The sequence below is a fragment of the Mirounga leonina genome, unplaced genomic scaffold (genome assembly GCF_011800145.1).
Source record: "Mirounga leonina isolate KUSES-001 unplaced genomic scaffold, KU_Mleo_1.0 Mir_173, whole genome shotgun sequence".
Classification (NCBI taxonomy): domain Eukaryota; kingdom Metazoa; phylum Chordata; class Mammalia; order Carnivora; family Phocidae; genus Mirounga; species Mirounga leonina.
In genome coordinates this window covers 63,912,413-63,930,493 of record NW_023270447.1, presented here as the reverse complement: position 1 = coordinate 63,930,493, position 18,081 = coordinate 63,912,413, and the positions used below count along the sequence as shown (strand labels likewise).

General features: G+C 47.2%; 1 protein-coding gene across 10 annotated transcripts; it reads right to left on the bottom strand.

The window, feature by feature from the left end:
• Window positions 1-289: 289 nt before the first annotated feature.
• Window positions 290-16,373, bottom strand: LOC118019585 (peptidyl-prolyl cis-trans isomerase E-like). Of its 10 annotated transcripts, none has more exons than XR_004681708.1 (6): window positions 16,044-16,373; window positions 15,441-15,505; window positions 15,189-15,278; window positions 9,688-9,788; window positions 6,563-6,689; window positions 290-583 (listed from the first exon to the last, which is right to left on the bottom strand). XR_004681708.1 is itself a non-coding variant. In XM_035018959.1 (5 exons), exons 1-5 carry the CDS (start codon window positions 15,932-15,934, stop codon window positions 471-473), a joined length of 552 nt encoding a protein of 183 aa, XP_034874850.1. In that variant the 5' UTR covers window positions 15,935-16,011; the 3' UTR covers window positions 290-470. The 10 variants fall into 10 exon arrangements, 3 of the variants coding, with proteins under 3 accessions (XP_034874850.1, XP_034874851.1, XP_034874852.1); XR_004681706.1 differs by lacking the exon at window positions 16,044-16,373 and adding an exon at window positions 15,910-16,011; XR_004681709.1 differs by lacking the exon at window positions 16,044-16,373 and adding an exon at window positions 15,945-15,976.
• Window positions 16,374-18,081: the final 1,708 nt, after the last annotated feature.

Here is an 18,081-nt window from a genome sequence, read left to right as displayed (position 1 = left end):
GGAAAAAAGAACAAAACTGGAGGACTCACACCTGTCAAATTCAAAATGTACTACAGAGCTACAGAATACATGACAGAGTGGAACTGGCATAGGACAGATCTATAGATCGATGAAACAGAATAAAAGGCCAGAAATAAAACCCTTACATCTATAGTCAATTGATTTTCAACAGGGATGCCAAGACATTTAAACAGGAAAAGAACAGCCTTTTCAACAAATGATGCTGGGACAACTGGACATCCATGTGCAAAAGAAGGAAATTAGACCTCTTTTTCTCACACTATACACAAAATTTAACTCAAAATCGATCAAAACCCTAAATGTAAGAGCTAAGCCATAAACCTCTTAAAAGAAAATATAGGAGTAAATCTTCGTAACCTTAGGTTAGGCAAAACCTTCTTAGTTACGATGTCAAAAATATCCTGATGGGGCGCCTGGGCGGCTCAGATGGTTAAGCATCTGCCTTCGGCTCAGGTCATGATCCCAGGGTCCTGGGATCGAGTCCCGCATCGGGCTCCCTGCTTGAAAGGAGGCCTGCTTCTTCCTCTTCCTCTGCTGCTCCCCTTGCTTGTGCTCTTTCGCTCTGTCAAATAAATAAATAAAATCTTAAAAAATATATATATATACTGATGGAACTAAAAATAAATTAGACTTCAACAGAATTAAAACCTTTTGTGCTTCAAAGTACACCATAAAGAAAGTAAAAAGACAACCCTTGCAAATCATGTATCTGATAAGAGATCTATACCTAGAATATTGAAAGAACTCTTGCAATTCACTAATAAAAAAATAAATAACCCAATTAAAAAATGGGCAAAGGATCTGAATGGACATTTTCTCAAAATATACAAATGGTCAATAAATGCATGAAAAGATACTCAATATCATTAGCCATCAGGGAAATGCAAATCAAAACCACAATGAGTGGAGCACCTGGGTGGCTCGGTAGGTTGGGTATCCAACTCTTGATTTTGGCCATAACCTGGAGATCGTGGGATCGAGCACTGCATCAGCACAGTGCAGAGCCTGCCTGGGGTTCTCACTCTCCCTCTCCCTTTGCCCCTCGTACTCTCTCAAAAAACAGAACAAAGCAAACAAAAATAAAACCACAATGAGACAGCACTTCATACCACTCAGATAATATAAAGAGAATATAAAAGAGCTGGTAACCAGGGATGGCAGGGATATACAGAGAAACCGGAACCCTCACAGGTTGCTGATGGGAATACAAAATGGCGCAGGCACTTTGGAAAATAGTCTGGCACTTCCTCAAAATTAAAAAATGGTTATCATATGCCCCAGCATATCTACCCAGGAAAAATGAAAATATATGTCCACACAAAAACTTATACATGAATGTTCAGAGCAGCATTATTCATAATACCCAAAAAGTATAAACAACACAAATGTCCATCAACTTATGAATGGATAAACGAATTGTGGTATATCCATACACTGATTATTCATTGGCAATAAAAAAGAATTAAGTACTGATACATGCTATATCATAGATGAACTTTTTTGAAAACATTATGCTAAGTGGAAGCCAGCCACAAAAGGCCACATATTGTGTAATTCTATTTATATGACATGTCCAGAATAGGCAAAACCAGGAAGAGAGAAAGTAGATTAGTGTTTGCCTAGGGCTGGGGGACAAGATGGGGGTGCTAAAGGGTGCGACGTTTCCTTTTGGAGAAAAATGTTCTAAAATTATTGTGGTAATGACTGCGTAACTATGAGTACGGTAAAAACCACTGAGAGGTATACTTTAGATGGGTGAACGGAATGGTATGTGAATTGTATCCCAATGAAGCTGTTTAAAAAATAAAAATAAATAAAAAATAAATCATGTTACAGAACAGCAGAGCCTAGTGGCACAGACATTTGCTCAGCAAATGGAAGCAGAAGACACAGTCACCTAAGTGTGTGTGTGTGTGTGTGTGTGTGTGTGTGTCTCCATCCCTCTCTCTCACACACACACACAAACACATACACATAGGTAACATACCATGGAAGGCTTTTGGAGGAAGTAATACCCGAGTTTAAAAAGCCCATGTTTGGCGGGGGCTGAGAGGAGTGTAGTACAAGGAGCTGTAAGCTCGTCTGTGTTAACGAGAAAGCCCACTTTCCACGGCTGGGCCTCAAGACTGTGTGCTCCCTTTGGATGGAGACCATGGGAGAGTGGAATGAGTCCCACTCTCAGTGTTGGAGGTGATCAGCGTGCCTGACACGTAAAAAATCAGCCCTGTGAACCTCAGCTTTAAATATTCAAATATTTATTTACACTGTTTAGAATACAGTAGTGATCAAGAAAGACTGCGTCCTGCCCTCATGAGGCTAATATTAAATATATGAGGAAAAACGAAGCTCACTAAAAAGAAGAGATGACAGGAATGCCCATTCTAGAGAGACAGGTCAGGGCAGGCCTCTCGCACAAGGTGCGTGGCACCTGAAGGAAGTGAGGGGTGAACCCTGTAGATGCTGAAGGAAGAATGTTCCAGAAGAGGAGGTGGGATGACCAAGGCCCTGAGGGGACGTGAGCTATGACATGAACAGCAAGCCTGCCATGGGGACCAAAGGCAGAGCAGCACATTCGGGGAGCTTGGGGCGGTGCCGGGCCTCAGGCCAGAGGGTCCTGCTGGATCCCACATGCACGATGCGGCCCCAGGAGGGCTCTTAGCAGGAAAAGGGCATGAATGGGTTTGTGTTTGGAAAGGATGGCTCTCTGACTACCTTGCAGATTAGCCCCAGAAGGGAAGAGGCGGGAGTGGAAACCGGGAGACAAGCGTGAGGACTTGGTGCTAGTGGAGGAAGGGTAAAGAACAAGTGGACCAAAAAGTGACTTGAAGACCCGTGGGTCTGATGTGTGTGACGGAGGAGAGGGGTCGAGGATGAGCTTAAGCTGAGCAGGCAGCTAGGTGGGTGGTGGCGGCACTGAGAGACAAGGAAGAGGGGAGGAAGGGTCTGGGGGGAAAGAGCAAGAGAGCCTGTGAGCTCTGAGACGCCCGTGGGACGTCCAAGGGAAGGCGACAGGGAAAGACCAGCATGGAGGCTGACACGTGGGCAGGATTCACCCACAGATGTGACTGGAAGCCCTGGGATGGGAAGGGACTGGCTAGGGTGCTGGTTCTAAACAGGGGAAGACTGCCCCCTCGAGGCTACTTGGAAACTGCAAGGTCTGTTTTCAGTTGTCAGTAATCCTGGGGGTGCTATAGCATTAGCAGGAAGGGAGCAAGGAATCTAGATGTCCTGCAATGTCCCACGTAAGGAAGAATTCTTCTTCTCCTTCTTCTTCCCTTTTTTTTTTTTTAAAGTAGGCTCCCTGCCCAGTGTGGAGCCCAACATGGGACCTGAACTCATGACCCTGAGATCAGGACCTGAGCGGAGATCAAGAGTTGGACACTTAACTGACTGAGCCACCCAGGCGCCCTAAGGAAGAATTATTCTTAATCCTCTGACTTTAAAATGCTCTGAGAAACATTCATGTAGCAGAGAAAAATCTGTTCATCATGATCGGAGCTGAGAACCTAACTCCATTTTACATATAAATCCAAAGACTTATAGGGGCTCCTGGGTGGCTCAGCTGGTTAAGCGGCTAACTCTTGGTTTTGGCTCAGGTCATGATCTCAGAGTCCTGGGATCAAGCTCTGCATTGGGCTCCACACTCAGCGGGGAGCCTGCTTAAGATTCTCTCTCCCTCTCTGTATGCCCCGCCCTTCCCCCCACACCCCTGCTCTCTCTAAAATAATTTTTTTTTAAGATTTTATTTATCCATTCGAGAGAGCAAGCAAAAGAACACGAGCAGGAGGAAATGGGGGGAGAGGGGGAGGGAGAAGCAGACTCCCCGACGAGCAGGGAGCCCGATGCAGGACTCAATCCCAGGACCCTGGGACCACGACCCAAGCCAAAGGCAGACGCTTAACTGACTGAACCACCCAGGCGCCCAATAAATAAATAAATCGTAAAAAAAAAAAAAAGACTTATTTTTTTGCATTGAATTTTTCCAGAAATAAACCTACCACATAAACTAAGGAAACATTTAATTTTTTCTTTCAGAATTTTACCAAGAGATTTTCACTGTTTCAGAAAATCATGTTACTGTGATCCTGCCAACAAAATACCCGGTTATCAGTCCACACTGCTCACTGTGGCTCTGGACAGAAGTGCACATTTAAATATTTCACGTGTTTAGCTGTGTCCAAGCATTTAAATACTGAAATACAGTATTTCATATGTATATGAAATAATACTTTCATATTATAATTATGACATAACACTATTTTTTAAAAACTATGTGTTGGAAAGCTCTATGAGCTGGGACTTTCATTTCCACCTAGTAAAGAATCAGGCCTAGGGGCACCTGGGTGGCTCAGTCGTTAAGCGTCTGCCTTCGGCTCAGGTCATGATCCCAGGGTCCTGGGATCGAGCCCCGCATTGGGCTCCCTGCTCCACAGGAAGCCTGCTTCTCCCTCTCCCACTCCCCCTGCTTGTGTTCCCTCTCTCGCTGTGTCTCTCTCTGTCAAATAAATAAATAAAATCTTTAAAAAAAAAAATTAAAAAAAAAAAAAAGAATCAGGCCTAAGAGGTGGGCACTGGGCTAAGAGGTTAAGAAACCATGAAGGGAAGAGCGAGGGAAGAGAGGCAAAGCCAGGGTCAAGCTCTGGGTCCCTGCAACACCTCACAGGTCGGGGGGAGGAAAGAGGAGACTGAGACACAGCAGCCAAGGAGAATCTGAGTGGTGGGCGAGGCGGACTGCAGTGATGCCTGGGGAAGCTGCTCAGATCTCCTTCACGACCAACACCCTCACTCTCTCACCTCCCAGAGGCATGAGACACTACCAGCCCCAGGAGAAGTTCCATCCCAGGAAATGCCACTCACCCCTCCTGGGAATCGGTCAGAATTCATGACTGGGGAGGGGGTTCAGAGACCCGGCCCCCAGGCCTCAATTCAGAACAAGTCAGAAGGGCTATCGGAGTTCCGGTGACCCCCCTGAGACAAGCTGAGGCCTCGGTGTGACTGCACGGTGGCTCCATTTCACTCTCTGCCCAATCTGCCCCCCTCATTCCCCTGCAAGAGTGGTCCCTGAGACCACTCCCGGATAAACTTTCTGCATGCAATCCTTCAAGAGGCTGTTTCCCAAAAAGTCTGACCTAAAGCAGCCGAAAACTGGGAAGAAGAAAAAAAAAAAAATCAAGTAGCGGTAACGTATGTTTTTCAGAGATAGAGCAATAGAAGCCAAAATAAGCATCTGAAAGAAATGAATGTTGCCTTTGGCAGGCAGAAAAATTATGATACGGGGCGGGGAGCAGAAGAACATCATGTTATAACAAACTTCACAACTGTCTTTATGTGCAATGATGACTTCAATAAACATTTTTTAAAAGGCTAAATTTAAATTAAAAAATGTTAGCTTTTAATTTATAGCCCTGCAAATAGTCACTTCTCAGTGGAGAAAGCTGGTAGCTGTCTCCTTAAGCAAATGGCCAAAGTTAACGTCACAAATACCAGAAGTGACATCATCACGCACATCCTTACATGATGCGCTAATGAGGTGCTCCTGCCAGAACACCTCACACCAGGAAGTACCAGGCAAACACTGAGAAACCATCTTAAAAAACGGGCCTGTTCTCTTCAAAGTCATAGAGATCAAGAAAGACACTGAGAGGGGCGCCTGGGTGGCTCAGTCAGTTAAGCGGCTGCCTTCAGCTCAGGTCATGATCCCAGGGTCCTAGGATCGAGTCCCGCAACCGGCTCCCTGCTCAGTGGAGAGTCTGCTTCTCCCTCTCCCTCTGTCTGCCTCTCTGCCTCCTTGTGCTCTCTATCTCTCTGTCAAATAAATAAATAAAATCTTAAAAAAAAAAAAAAAGAAAGAAAGAAAGACACTGAGAAACGGAGACCCTGTTCCGAACAGAGGGAGACTAAAGAGACTCGACCCTGCCGTGCAGCATGAGTCCTTGCCAGGGAAGGACAACGGTTACTAGAAAGGATGATACTGGGGAAATTGATGAAATCTGAACATGGCCTGAAGACTAGTAAATAGTGCATGGATGTTCAATTTCCTGATTTTGACGGTCGCGCTGCGATCACGTAAGGGAACATTCTTTTCTTAGGAAATATATACCCAACTATTCAGGGGTCAAGAGGCATGATGTCTTCAACTTCCTCTCAACTGGCACAGTAGGGGGGAAATATATCTGTGTGTATAAATTAAATGGAAAAGCGTAGGGGGCAAAAAGTAAATGAATGAGTGGGTAAAGGATATATAAGAGTTCCTTGTACTATTCTTACAGAATTCTTATTCCACATATCTGTAAGTTTGCAAGTATATCAAAACAAAACTACAAAAAAAAAATACAATTTCTAACTTTCAACAGCCTACTCTTTCTAATGGTCCTAAGCCTTTACAGAACTTCAAAAATGCCTGCTCAGGCTCATATGACGAGATGCTGGGGTCCCGAATGCCTCAGAAGGACTCAGATAAAGGTGTTAAAGTCTCAGGATTCCAGGCAGCCTCCTACCCAGCCCACTCAGTCCCTGGCATCCGGCCCACAGCCCCACTCACCTGCTGTCATGGGAACAACGTCGGAACGCAGCAACATCCGGATGCGGCCGGCCGGCTTGTTCCCGATCTTGATGTCCATGTACATGGTCATCGGATTCGACCGGACCTTTTTTGCCGTGGGCTCTCCCTGGGCGCAGAAGAAATGTCAGGTTGGGGAGCACTAGACTCCGCAAGTCGGAGAGCGGGTATTCTGCATACACACCAAGAACCCAAGGGCAGCAAGTGGGCCGCAGCAAGGTGCTGCCAGCTGGAGCCCCAGGGCCGGGACCCCGAGCACCGGCTAAATAACTGCCCCCCCCAACTGACCCCGCAGGCTCGGGACCGCGTCCCACTTGCCCTCAGACGCCAGCTCGCTGCACCCTGGCCTGTGGTCCCAGAACCCCAGCTCCGTGGCCCACAGTGCGCGCCTCTCCGTACCCGCAAACCCCAGTTCAGGGGCACCTGGGTGGCTCAGTCAGTTAAGTGTCTGCCTTCGGCTCAGGTCATGATCCCAGGGTCCTGGGATCCAGTCCTAAGTGGGGCTCCCTGCTCATTAGGAAGCCTGCTTCTCCCTCCCCTTCTGCAGCTCCCTCTGATGCTCCCCCTGCTTATACTCTCTGTCAAATAAATAAAATCTTGGGACACCTGGGTGGCTTAGTCGGTTAAGCGGCTGCCTTCGGCCTGGGTCATGATCCCAGGGTCCTAGGATCAAGTCCCACATTGGGCTCCTTGCTCAGCGGGGAGCCTGCTTCTCCCTCTCTCTCCCTCTGCTTGTGCTCTGTCAAATAAATAAAATCTTAAAAAAAAAAATAAAAAAATAAAAACAAAAAACAAATAAATAAAATCTTTAAAAAACAAAAACAAGGGGCGCCTGGGTGGCTCAGTTGGTTAAGCGACTGCCTTCGGCTCAGGTCATGATCCTGGAGTCCCCGGATTGAGTCCCGCATCGGGCTCCCTGCTCAGCGGGGAGCCTGCTTCTCCCTCTGACCCTCCTCCCTCTCATGCTCTCTGTCTCTCATTCCCTCTCTCTCAAATAAATAAATAAAATCTTAAAAAAATAATAATAATAAAAATAAAAAACAAAAACAAACAAACAATCCCAGTTCAAGCCCACTCCCATGACAGGGACCCATAATCTTTTCCCTCTGTGCCAGGCCCTACAGATTCATAGCTGGCTGCAGTGGAAGCAGAATGGGCGGCGCTCGGGCTCGGGCCTGAGTGCCCAGGAGACAATGAGGTCGGGCCTTGCTTTGTGCTCTGAGTGCACCGGGATGACTAGCTGATAAATACAACACTCAGTACAAACCCTATCATGTGTTTGCTAGAGAAAACTATGGTCTCTGACCTATTTGTGGTGTGGATTAATAGGGCAACGGATACGTACTGGCTTGCAGGCCAAGTTCTGGAGTTGTTAAATAAGGCCCTTAAGGAACTGGCAACCCAGCGGGGGAGCGACATCCGCGAGTGCGGGAGGCACAGAGATCCCGCGGCTGCACAGCCTTGGTTCCCATCGCGGTTCCCCACTCCAGAGCTGCGTGCTGTTGGACAAGTTATTAGATCTCCCTGTACTCAGTTTTGTCACCTCGAGTTGGAGACAGTATTAGTACTTATCTCAAAGGATTATCGTTAGGATTCAGGATTTGTAAAGCCCTTAGAACAGTGCCTGGTATAAAGTAAGCAACATTTAAACATCTGTTAAATAACTACTGTCAAAATAATGCTGTAAGCGTCCGGACTGAGGGCGCCCCAGGAGCCCCGGGACCATGGAAGCCCAGAAGGGACCTTCGCTTACTCCACTGGAGGTGTCAGAAAAGTTTCCTGGAGAAGGTAGCAACTGAGCTCAGCGATGAAAGGTGAGTAGGAGTGAGCGAGATAAAGTCGGTTCGGAAGGGAACTTTTTAGGCCAAGGAACTGCTTATGTGAAAACACAGAGATTTATAGGTACCCACAAACTCTGTCCTAGAATGCCAAATGGGGATACAACGTGGAGAGGTGAGTGGGGTCCGAACACGGAGAGTCCCTCTGTCCCCCTGAAGGAGCCCGGACTCACCTCTCCAGATGAGGAGTCCTCAGACAGCTTGAGAGCCGTATGGTCAGCTCTGCCTTAGAAAGCTCCCTCTGGCTGCTCAGGACAGGAGCACGCAGGCCCGGGGCAGGGAGACCAGCTAGGGAGCTCCTGTCACTATCCACAAGGGAGATGACAGAGGCTAGCCAAGCCACGGTGGCGGGAGCAAATGGGAGAGGAGAGATGCAGGCGGATGCAAAGGAGAACATTAGCAGGACATGGCAACGCAGGAGGTGTGGATTATGATGAGGAGCCAGAGGACATGGAAGTCCCTGGTGTGGGGGACTGCGGAAGACACCAAAATTCACTCAGATGGGGTACTCAGGATGACCAGAGTGGAAGGAGAGAGGAAATCCACTTAGGACGTTACTCTGTTGATTTATGGTGACTGGGAGAGAGGAAATCCACTTGGGATATGCTTTGTTGATTTATGGTGACTGGGAGACATGCAGGCAGAAACATGTGGAACTCAGGAGAGAGGTCAAGGCTAGCCCTAGACATCAGGAAATCAGCAGAAGGCTGAGTGGCTGTGATAAGCTCAGACACGGGCCACAGAGGCCGAAACTGCAAGGACAGCATCAGAGAGGAGCCGAGGGCTAAGGGAGGAACTCAGAGAAACACCACTGCTCCAAGGGTGGACAGAGGAGGGGGAGCTCGGTTATTTATTCCCAGAAGCAATGGTCACGATGGGGTATCGAGAAGCAGGAGAAAGTGCTGAGGCAGGAAGCGCCCAGCACCTGGGTACATTCTGAGGACCTGAGGCCTCTCTGGAATCAGGCCAGGAATAGGAAGGCAGCGAGCCTGGTGCCAAGGTCTTCAGTGAGGGTGCGGGAAAGGTCAGGAGGATGGCGGATGCTGGTGAGGGGGTATCCTCACTGTCCTTTCTCATCTCAGACCGCCACCTAGTTCAAGCAATCTCATGCTGGTACCCAAGCACGCACAGGATACTTCTCACCTAGAGCCCCACACGGACAAGAAAGCCAAGCTTCTCCATTCAATTCATCCAGCACCGCCCACCTCAGAAGCGCCCTGGGTGGAAAGTGCCAGCCCCTCGCAGGGAAGCGCATGCCTTCGATCTCACCTCCCGGGTTTCCACTCTGGGAGGCTCCAACCCTTCTTCCTCTTTATTCTCTTCAAGAGTCTTCCCAGAAAACTTCTTCAGCCAGTCATCATCTGCCCACACTGAAAGGAAAAGAATCGAACGAATGCTAAGAAATTCAAGCTTCTCGGCCAACTGCTCGCTAGCTGTGCCCAGTGCTTTGCTGCTCTGTCGACGAAGTGGACGACGGCCCATGGGGCTCTCACGGGCAGAAGGTACCGCTTAGGACAAGGGAAGCTGTCACTGGGAAATGTCAGACCTTCAGGTCCAGCTCTCCACAGAGGCAGAGGCAGAGGAGAGAAACAAAGAAGGACTGAGCCGAGAGCCAAAAGGGAAGCCCCAGCCACCGTCAAGGCTGGAAGGGCACAGTCCGTGTCTACATCCCGGGGCAAGACTTTCCTGGGGACAACGGCTCTAGCTCTGCGGAGAATCTCAACCTCTGTTTCCACGGAGGTGCCACATTCTCTTCTCCCCCATACACCTCTCTCCCCGTGGACATACACCACCGCAGCGGGAAGTGAGACAGCGGAGGCCAAAGCTGAGGACGTGACGAGAAATCTGCGGTTGCCACCACTCGCCCGGTCTGGATGAGCCTTCCTTAATTCTCACTGGGTTGGCTAAATGGACACGAACTGTCTGCCCAAAGAGTTCAATTCATTCTGAAAAGACTACAATACCACTCAGCTGCTTAAACCTTGTTTAAGTTAAAAAAAAAAAAAAAAAAAAAAGATTCCATTTACTTCTAAGAAATCTGAGACTTGCTCATGATTAATTCTATGCTGGGAGCCCAAACCCCCCAACAGCAAGCTAAGCACAAAGCTAACCATAAACTGTCCCTGAGCCACCACACACTTCTTTCAACACCAATATGAAGTTCTGTGCTAGCATGATCTTCGGATCTGAAATTATAAGGGTAAATGCAGTTACCGTGTATTGAGTCTGCTTTAAAAAATCAAGATCAGGGGCACCTGGGTGGCTCATCAGTCATGATCTTGGGGTCCTAGGATCGAGCCCTGCAACGGGCTCCCTGCTTCTCCTTCTCCCTGCCCGTGGCTCTCCAATAAATAAATAAACAATAAATAAATCTTTTTTAAAAAAATCAAGATCAGCACTAAATGGGAGAGAAACAGTATCGCTTGCTGGTGGGGAACATGTTTGATGAAACAGTAATGTATTCATGGAACGATGTATAGGGATACTTTATTATCCAAGAATAACTGATACTAGGGAAAGGTAAGTAGATAGATTTTTTAAAAAGGCTTGTTTTGGGTCTTTTCATGAAAACTAAAAAAAAAAAAAATATGAAAAAAGATTCCTTAGTTTAGTAAGAGAGAATTATAGCTATGCTCTTGTTCTTAGAAACAGATGAATCAAGTACGAATTTTACTTCTAACAATTAAGAAAAAATTGAACAAGAGCATGAAATATCCTTATTTCATATTTAGTCATAAAGATTGATTATAAGGAAAATAAAAGATTGAACATAAAGGTAAAAAAGGGGAGGGTGGAAACATTTAAGAATTTTGTTGTAGGCAAAATAATGGTGCCCTCAAAGATGTCCACATTCCATTCCCCAGGACCTATGAATATGTAGAATTACATGGCGAGAAGGAAGTAAGATTGTAGATGGAATTAAGGTCACTAGTCTGCTGACCTTAAAATAAGGGTATCATACTGGATTATCCAGATGCACGCCCAGTGTAATCACAAGGGTCCTCTAAATGTGCAGAGGAAGGCAGGAGAGTTAGTTTCAGACTGATGCAGTGTGAGAAAGACTCACTGGGCCACTGCTGGCTTGAAGATAGAAGCGACCAGAAGCCAAGGAATGAGGTCAATCTCTACAAGCTGGAATATGCAAAGAAACAGACTCTCCCCTAGAGCCTCCACAAGGAATGGAGCCCTGCTCACGCAGTGAGACCCACTTTGGACTTCTGACCTCTAGAACTGTAAGATAATGCATTTGTGGTGTTTTGTTTTGTTTTTAAAGATTTTATTTAACTCTTTGACAGAGAGGTGAGCACAAGCAGGGAGAGCGGGAGAGGGAGAAGCAGGCTCCCTGCTCAGCGGGGAGCCTGATGCGGGGCTCGAGCCCAGGACCCTGGGATCATGACCTGAGCCGAAAGCAGATGCCTAACGACTGAGCCACCCAGGCGCCCCCATTTGTGGTGTTTTTAAAGCCACTAAATTGGTGGCAATTTGTTACAGCAGCAGTAGGAATTTAAATCATTTTCTTTTGAAGCACTCAGCCTATCACACTCCTTACAGGTTTTCTCTGGTTTAACTACAAGAGAGCCACTTTTCTAGGGCTCAAGAGAGTCTCCGCTGTTGACGAGAGCCAACCACAGCAGTTTTCCACGATCGCTTTCACACGCCTCATGGAACCCTGCCTCTCACGCCAGCTTCACAGTTTCACCTTTGTAATCCTTGTACCTCTGTTTGTGGTGCATCGCCCTAGACTGGAGGCCGGCAAACTTTCCGTCAAGAGCTAGACAGTAAATATTTTTTGTGGGTCATACACGGTCTCTGCTGCATATTCCTCTTTTTTTTTCCCCACGACCCATTAAACATATAAAAAACGACTTAGCTCATAGGCCATACAAAAACTGGCTGCAGGCTGGATGTGGCCTGTCGTCCGAAGTTTGCTGACCCCTAATGTAGATACAAAAATGTCGGGGACAGACTGGCCAACACAGGTGGTTGGCATTTATGCACACGGTCAATGGAAAGGCTTTCTGAATGAGAATTCATTTTATAAGTAGCCAGTTCCCAGTGAATACTTTCAAATAATGACAACTTTTGTGTCCTAGATAACTTTGAAACTGTGGAAACTGGAAACATGATAGGCGCCTGAGGGTCTCATGTCCTGTAAAGGAGCATCCCCATAAGGGCTTCAGTAAAAAGCAAAGAGTCTCAGCCAGACCAGGCTGTTGTTGCTGCTGAGCACCCTAAGAGGATATGAGTTCATGCTCGCAGTCCCACTCTTCCTGTAGTTAGCACTCAAATAAAAGCTCCGTAGCACAAGCACATGGAAAAAAGACACACTTTCCCTTCCTACCTACCTACCTACCTAGATTAGATGCATTTAACAAAGAGCATGTACTAACTGCTTGTTAGAGCTGGTGATGCAAGGATGTGTGCTCAGGTTGTGGGAACAGAATACACACAGGAACCAAGAACTAGCAATGCCAGGCCCCAGAAAGCTTGGGGCTCTGCAGGGTCTGTCTTCTATATTCTACCTACATGAGGGGAACTATGAGCCAGGCCTGGTGGGCCTTCCTTCAACCAGAATGTCCAGTCCCTCGGCAACGGCCCCCACCAAACCAGGGTTTTGGGGGTTGAATAATGTCCCCCGAAATTTCATGTCCACCCAAATTTCAGAATGTGACCCTATTTAAAAATAGGGCCTTTGCACGGGGCGCCTGGGTGGCTCAGTCGTTAAGCGTCTGCCTTCGGCTCAGGTCATGATCCCAGGGTCCTGGGATCGAGCCCCGCATCCAGCTCCCTGCTCCGCGGGAAGCCTGCTTCTCCCTCCCCCAGTCTCCCTGCTTGTGTTCCCTCTCTCTCTGTATCTCTGTGTCTCAAATAAATAAATAAAATCTTTAAAAAAAAAAAATAGGGCCTTTGCAGACATAATTAGTCAAGATGAGGTCATATTGGATTAAAATGGACCCTAAGTCCCATGACTGATATCCTTGTAAGTAGAGGAGACGCAGACGCATGCAGGGAACGAGGACCTGTGAAGACAGGGGCAAAGATAGGGCTGATGCAGTTACAAGCCAAATAATGCCAAGGACTGCCAGGAGCCACCAGAAGCTAGGGAGGAAAGGATTCTTCCCTACAGCCTCCAGAGGGAGCATGGACCTGCCAACACCTTGATGTAGGACTTCTAGCCTGCAGAGCTAGAAGAGCTAAGAGAATAAATTTCTGTTGTGTGAAGCCACCCCAACTGCTGCTCTCCCTGCTTGTGCTCGCTCGCTCTCTCTCTCTCTGACAAATAAAGTCTTTATTTTTATAAAAAAGATTTTATTTATTTGACAGCGAGAGAGCATAAGCAGGGGGGAGCGGCAGGCAGAGGCAGAGGGAGCAGCAGACTCCCCGCTGATCAGGGAGCCTGATGCGGGGCTCAATCCCAGGACCCTGCAATCATGACCTGAGCTCAAGGCAGACGCTTAACCGACTGAGCCACCCAGGCATCCCATAAATAATAAAATCTTTTTTAAAAAATGAAAATCTAATTTTTAGATGCTTCCAAAAATATTAAAATCATTTTATTTTAAATAAACATAGCTAAACAGTGAATTTTTAAACTTTGTAGTATCCAATTCTACCACTACAGAATTTAAGCCTTAAGTTACTTTCCAAGCATTTTAATGACTTTTGTTTATAAGACTTACAGAACATAGATAAAGTTGTTTATCAGTTATTCCCTCCATGGGTGGCTCAGATGGTTGAGCATCTGCCTTCGGCTCAGGTCATGATCCCCTGGTCCTGGGATTGAGCCCCGCGTCAGGCTCCCTGCTCAGCGGGGAGCCTGCTTCTCCTTCTCCCTCTGCCACTCCTCCGCTTGTCCTCTCTGGCTCTATCTCTCTGTCAAATAAATAAATAAAACCTTAAAAAAGATTATTCACTCCAACTGAGCACCAAATGAATACAGAGCGCTTACCTCACTACTGAGTTTGGTGACTGCTAGTGAAGGGAGCCTACTCCTGTCCTCAGGAAAACGTTACGTTAGCTGGCAGACAGCAAGAGCAACAGGAGTTACTAATTTATAGAATTCAGGGAGGGTACAGCCCCCAGAAAGCCAGTCTTCCTGTTTTATTTAAGAAACGAAGAACTGAAGGCTCAGATGGTTTAAGTATCACACCCAGAGTTAGTGGCACAGCTGGGTCTAAAACTCCTATCTTAGAGAATAACAACCAAAGATCACATAGAAACGTGCACGGTAACTGTGATACCATTTTAAGGGAAACTCCCTCGGGGTGAGTAGAGGCCAAGGCCCTCACTGCTGCAGCTGAGCTTCCCTGCCACCCTCTGCTATTTAAAAGCACAGCTGCCAACAAGGGAGGTCTGATCAGCAGGTGTGGTGGGGTATAGCTACCCAGCAGGGGGCGTGAAACAACACCCAGACCTTTCAAGATTTTTCTAAAACTACCTTCCTACTGAATCCTACTATACAGTTTGTTTATTAAATGATCAGAAATCAAAGGCCCCAAAGGGTTCCAATGTGGAGAAAGCCTTTCCTCAAATCCAACAAACTGTCAATCTCTGTGAATTTCAGCCCATAGCCACACCACCATCCTGGCCCTGCTGTCCTCAGAACGTTCCTCTTCCATCACCAAGATCATAGTCACGTTGACCCAGAGAGGCATCCTCCTGAACTTCGTTACATACCAACCATACACAGAACACACATGACTTAAAATTTTTCCTGAAGTCCTTTTCCTGACATTAGGAATCTGAAAATGAGACACTGAAGTCCTCACCTGTTTCACCAGAAGAAACTAAGTATCTGTGGTGTCTCCAAAAGGAAGCAGCATGAAGAACTCTGTTGTCCACCTCCTCTGCCAGCCCACCTGCAAAGACCACGTGCCTTCTGAACCGATGCCCTCCACACGCTTGGTACAAGCTGCTGCAACACAGCCAGACAGCAGCGGCCGGAGGAGGAGTCCCTAGTGTTTTAGGTATACAAAATGACCTGTGAGGTACACTCCTCCCCCATCCCCTTTCAGACTTACATCGAGCCTCTGGTTACTCGGATACCTTCACTGCTTCCAGTTTGACTCTCTCTTCTATACAATCACTAGAATGAATCCAAGAAAGTGCAAATCGGATCACATCACTATCCTGCTTAATATTCTCCAACAGCTCATTACTGCCCACGGAACAGAGTCCAAATTCCTTAGCACGGCATATAAGACCTTCCTAACCTGAGCCCTGCCCACCTATCTATTCTTCTTTCTCCCTTGCTCCCTCAACGCAAACCATTTGCCCCCAAATGTTAGACCACTTCACCCCTCCAGGCTCTTGCTGCTCTCCATTCAGGTAACAGCCTTACTCCAGATCTTTCAAACCCAGCTCCGGCCTCGGTGCCTCGGTGCAGTTAGTTTGTCCTCCCCTATCCAGACCGAGTGCTCCTTCCCTGAAACCCTCAGCCCGACCCTCCCATCAACACTGTCCATCAAACGCTCGCATCATAGTGCTCACCAGCCCCGGTAAAGATGTTTTCCATAATTCCCCACCTATTCTGTGAATTCCTTCCTCTGAGGGGCCAGGACTGCGGAGTTTATGGAATGAATGGGCATGAGAGTTTGGTCCGAGGTCACAATAACAGATCTCACCAACTCTCCGAGACCAGGGTCAGAGGGAAACGGGTTCTGGGCAGCGCTAGGCCCAGCAAAGCCCTTAGGTCGCAGGCGCTGCTCACAGGCTGGAGGAGCAGAGCCACAAGAGACCCGCCCGGCTAGCTTCAGTGGAGCCCTCACGCCGGCTCAACAGAAAAACAGCACCGTCTAGGGGGCAGCCATCTTGCTCCCAGGCTCTTCCGCCGGAAGCTGTAGCTAGGCCCCGCCCCCAGACCCGCCCCCTCGCTGGTTGCGCACGGCGCTGGGCTCCTGTCCAGGGGCAGGTGGATCTTGGTTTGGGGGGCACTCGGAAGGTAACAGAGAACACAAATACATAGCCGCATTAACCGCGGAAGTCAGAAAATATGGGACTCCACTTCGACCCGGCCTTTATTTCTATTTCTTTTAATGCTGGTGTGATTAACATAATTAACAATGTTATATTTGTTTCAGGTGTACAATAAAGTGATTCAGCGAATCCATTTACAGCTATGTGCTCAAGATAAATGGAATCTTAATCCCCATCACCTGTTTCACCCATCCCCCCACCCACCTCCCCTCTGGTAACAAGTTTGTTCTCTGTGTTTAGGAGTCTGTTCTTTGGTTTGTCTTTTTGTTCGTTTTGTTTCTTAAATTCCACGTGAGTGAAATAATACGGTATTTGTCTTTCTCTGGCGTATTTCGCTTAGCATTACACACACACACACACACACCTCTTTATGCATTTGTCTATCAGTGGGCACTTGGGCTGTTTCCATAGTTTGGCTATTATAAATAATGCTGCAATAAACATAGGGATGCATGTATCCCTTTGATTTAATATTTTTGGGTTTTTTTTTTTAAGATTTTATTTGCCCACTTAAGGGTGAGAAAGAACTATGTGGGGGGGTGAGGAGCAGAGGGAGAGAAGCAGACCGGGCCAAGCAGGGAGCCCGATGGGGGAGGCTCCATCCCGGGATTCTGGGATCATGACCTAAGCCAAAGGCAGACACTTAATGAGCCACCCAGTATTTTCGTATTCTTTAGGTAAATACCCAATAGTGTGATTAGTGGATTGGGTAATTGTATTTTTTTTTTAGGAACCTCCATATTGCTTTCCAGAGTAGCTGCACCAGTTTGCATTACCACTCCCAGTGCACAAGAGTTCCTATTTCTCCAGATCGACACTTGTTTCTTTTGATTTTAGCCATTCTGACAGGTGTGAGGTGGTATTTCATTGTCGTCTTGATTTGCATTTCCCTGATGAGTGGTGACATCTTTCCATGTCTATTGGCCATCTGTCTTTGGAAAAATGTCTGTTCATGTCTGCTGCCATGTTTTAATTGGATTATTTGGTTTTCCTTTTTTTTTTTTTTTTTGGACTAGGCTCTATGCCCAACATGGGGCTCAAACTCACTACTCGAGACTAAATGTTGCATGCTCTACCAACGGAGCTAGTCAGGCGCCCTGAGTTGTACTTAATATATTTTAGATCCTAACCCTTTGTTGGATGTCTACAAGTATCTTCTCCTTCAGTAGGTTGTCCCAGTTTTGTTGTTTCCTTTGCTGTGGTAAGTGAATCAGCCTTTACTTAAGGTGAGACCAGACCTTAAAGAAAATGGGGAGTCTGCTAACTGCTAAGAGGGAAGAATATTCTAAGGAAAATGACCCCCTGGGTAAGGTCCCGAGTAAAGACAGCCTGCCAGATTTCAAGGAAGGTAAAAAGTGTTCCTAGAGGACAGGGAGGGCAAGCAGACTGGTTGACCTTGGCCAGGTGAGGGCTGTTTTGAGGACTAAAGGAACCACAAAGTGCTTAGGACTCCAGCATTTGTTTGCTGTTGCCACTCAGACCTAGCCCCAAGCCTTTTCCCATTGCCAGAGGAAACCTTAGTTGCATAATCAGCTGACTGCAGAAGAGGGGACCCATAAATGCCAGCTAACACATCCAAGGAGGGAGTGCACCCAGTTCTTCCGGGTCAGACCCCAGGTCTGCTATGATCAGATTTCTATAGGTTTCTACAGGTTAAATGGGGGTCCATTATAAAGGTCCTCCCAC

Coding starts and splice junctions, on each gene's coding strand:
- LOC118019585 (XM_035018959.1), bottom strand. CDS start 15,934: ATGGAAAACATCTTTACCGGGGCTG. Junction 9,789..15,188: donor AGTTTCTTCTGGTGAAACAG/GTGAGGACTTCA, acceptor TTTTCCTTTCAG/TGTGGGCAGATGATGACTGG. Junction 6,690..9,687: donor CCAGAGTGGAAACCCGGGAG/GTGAGATCGAAG, acceptor TTCTGCGCCCAG/GGAGAGCCCACGGCAAAAAA.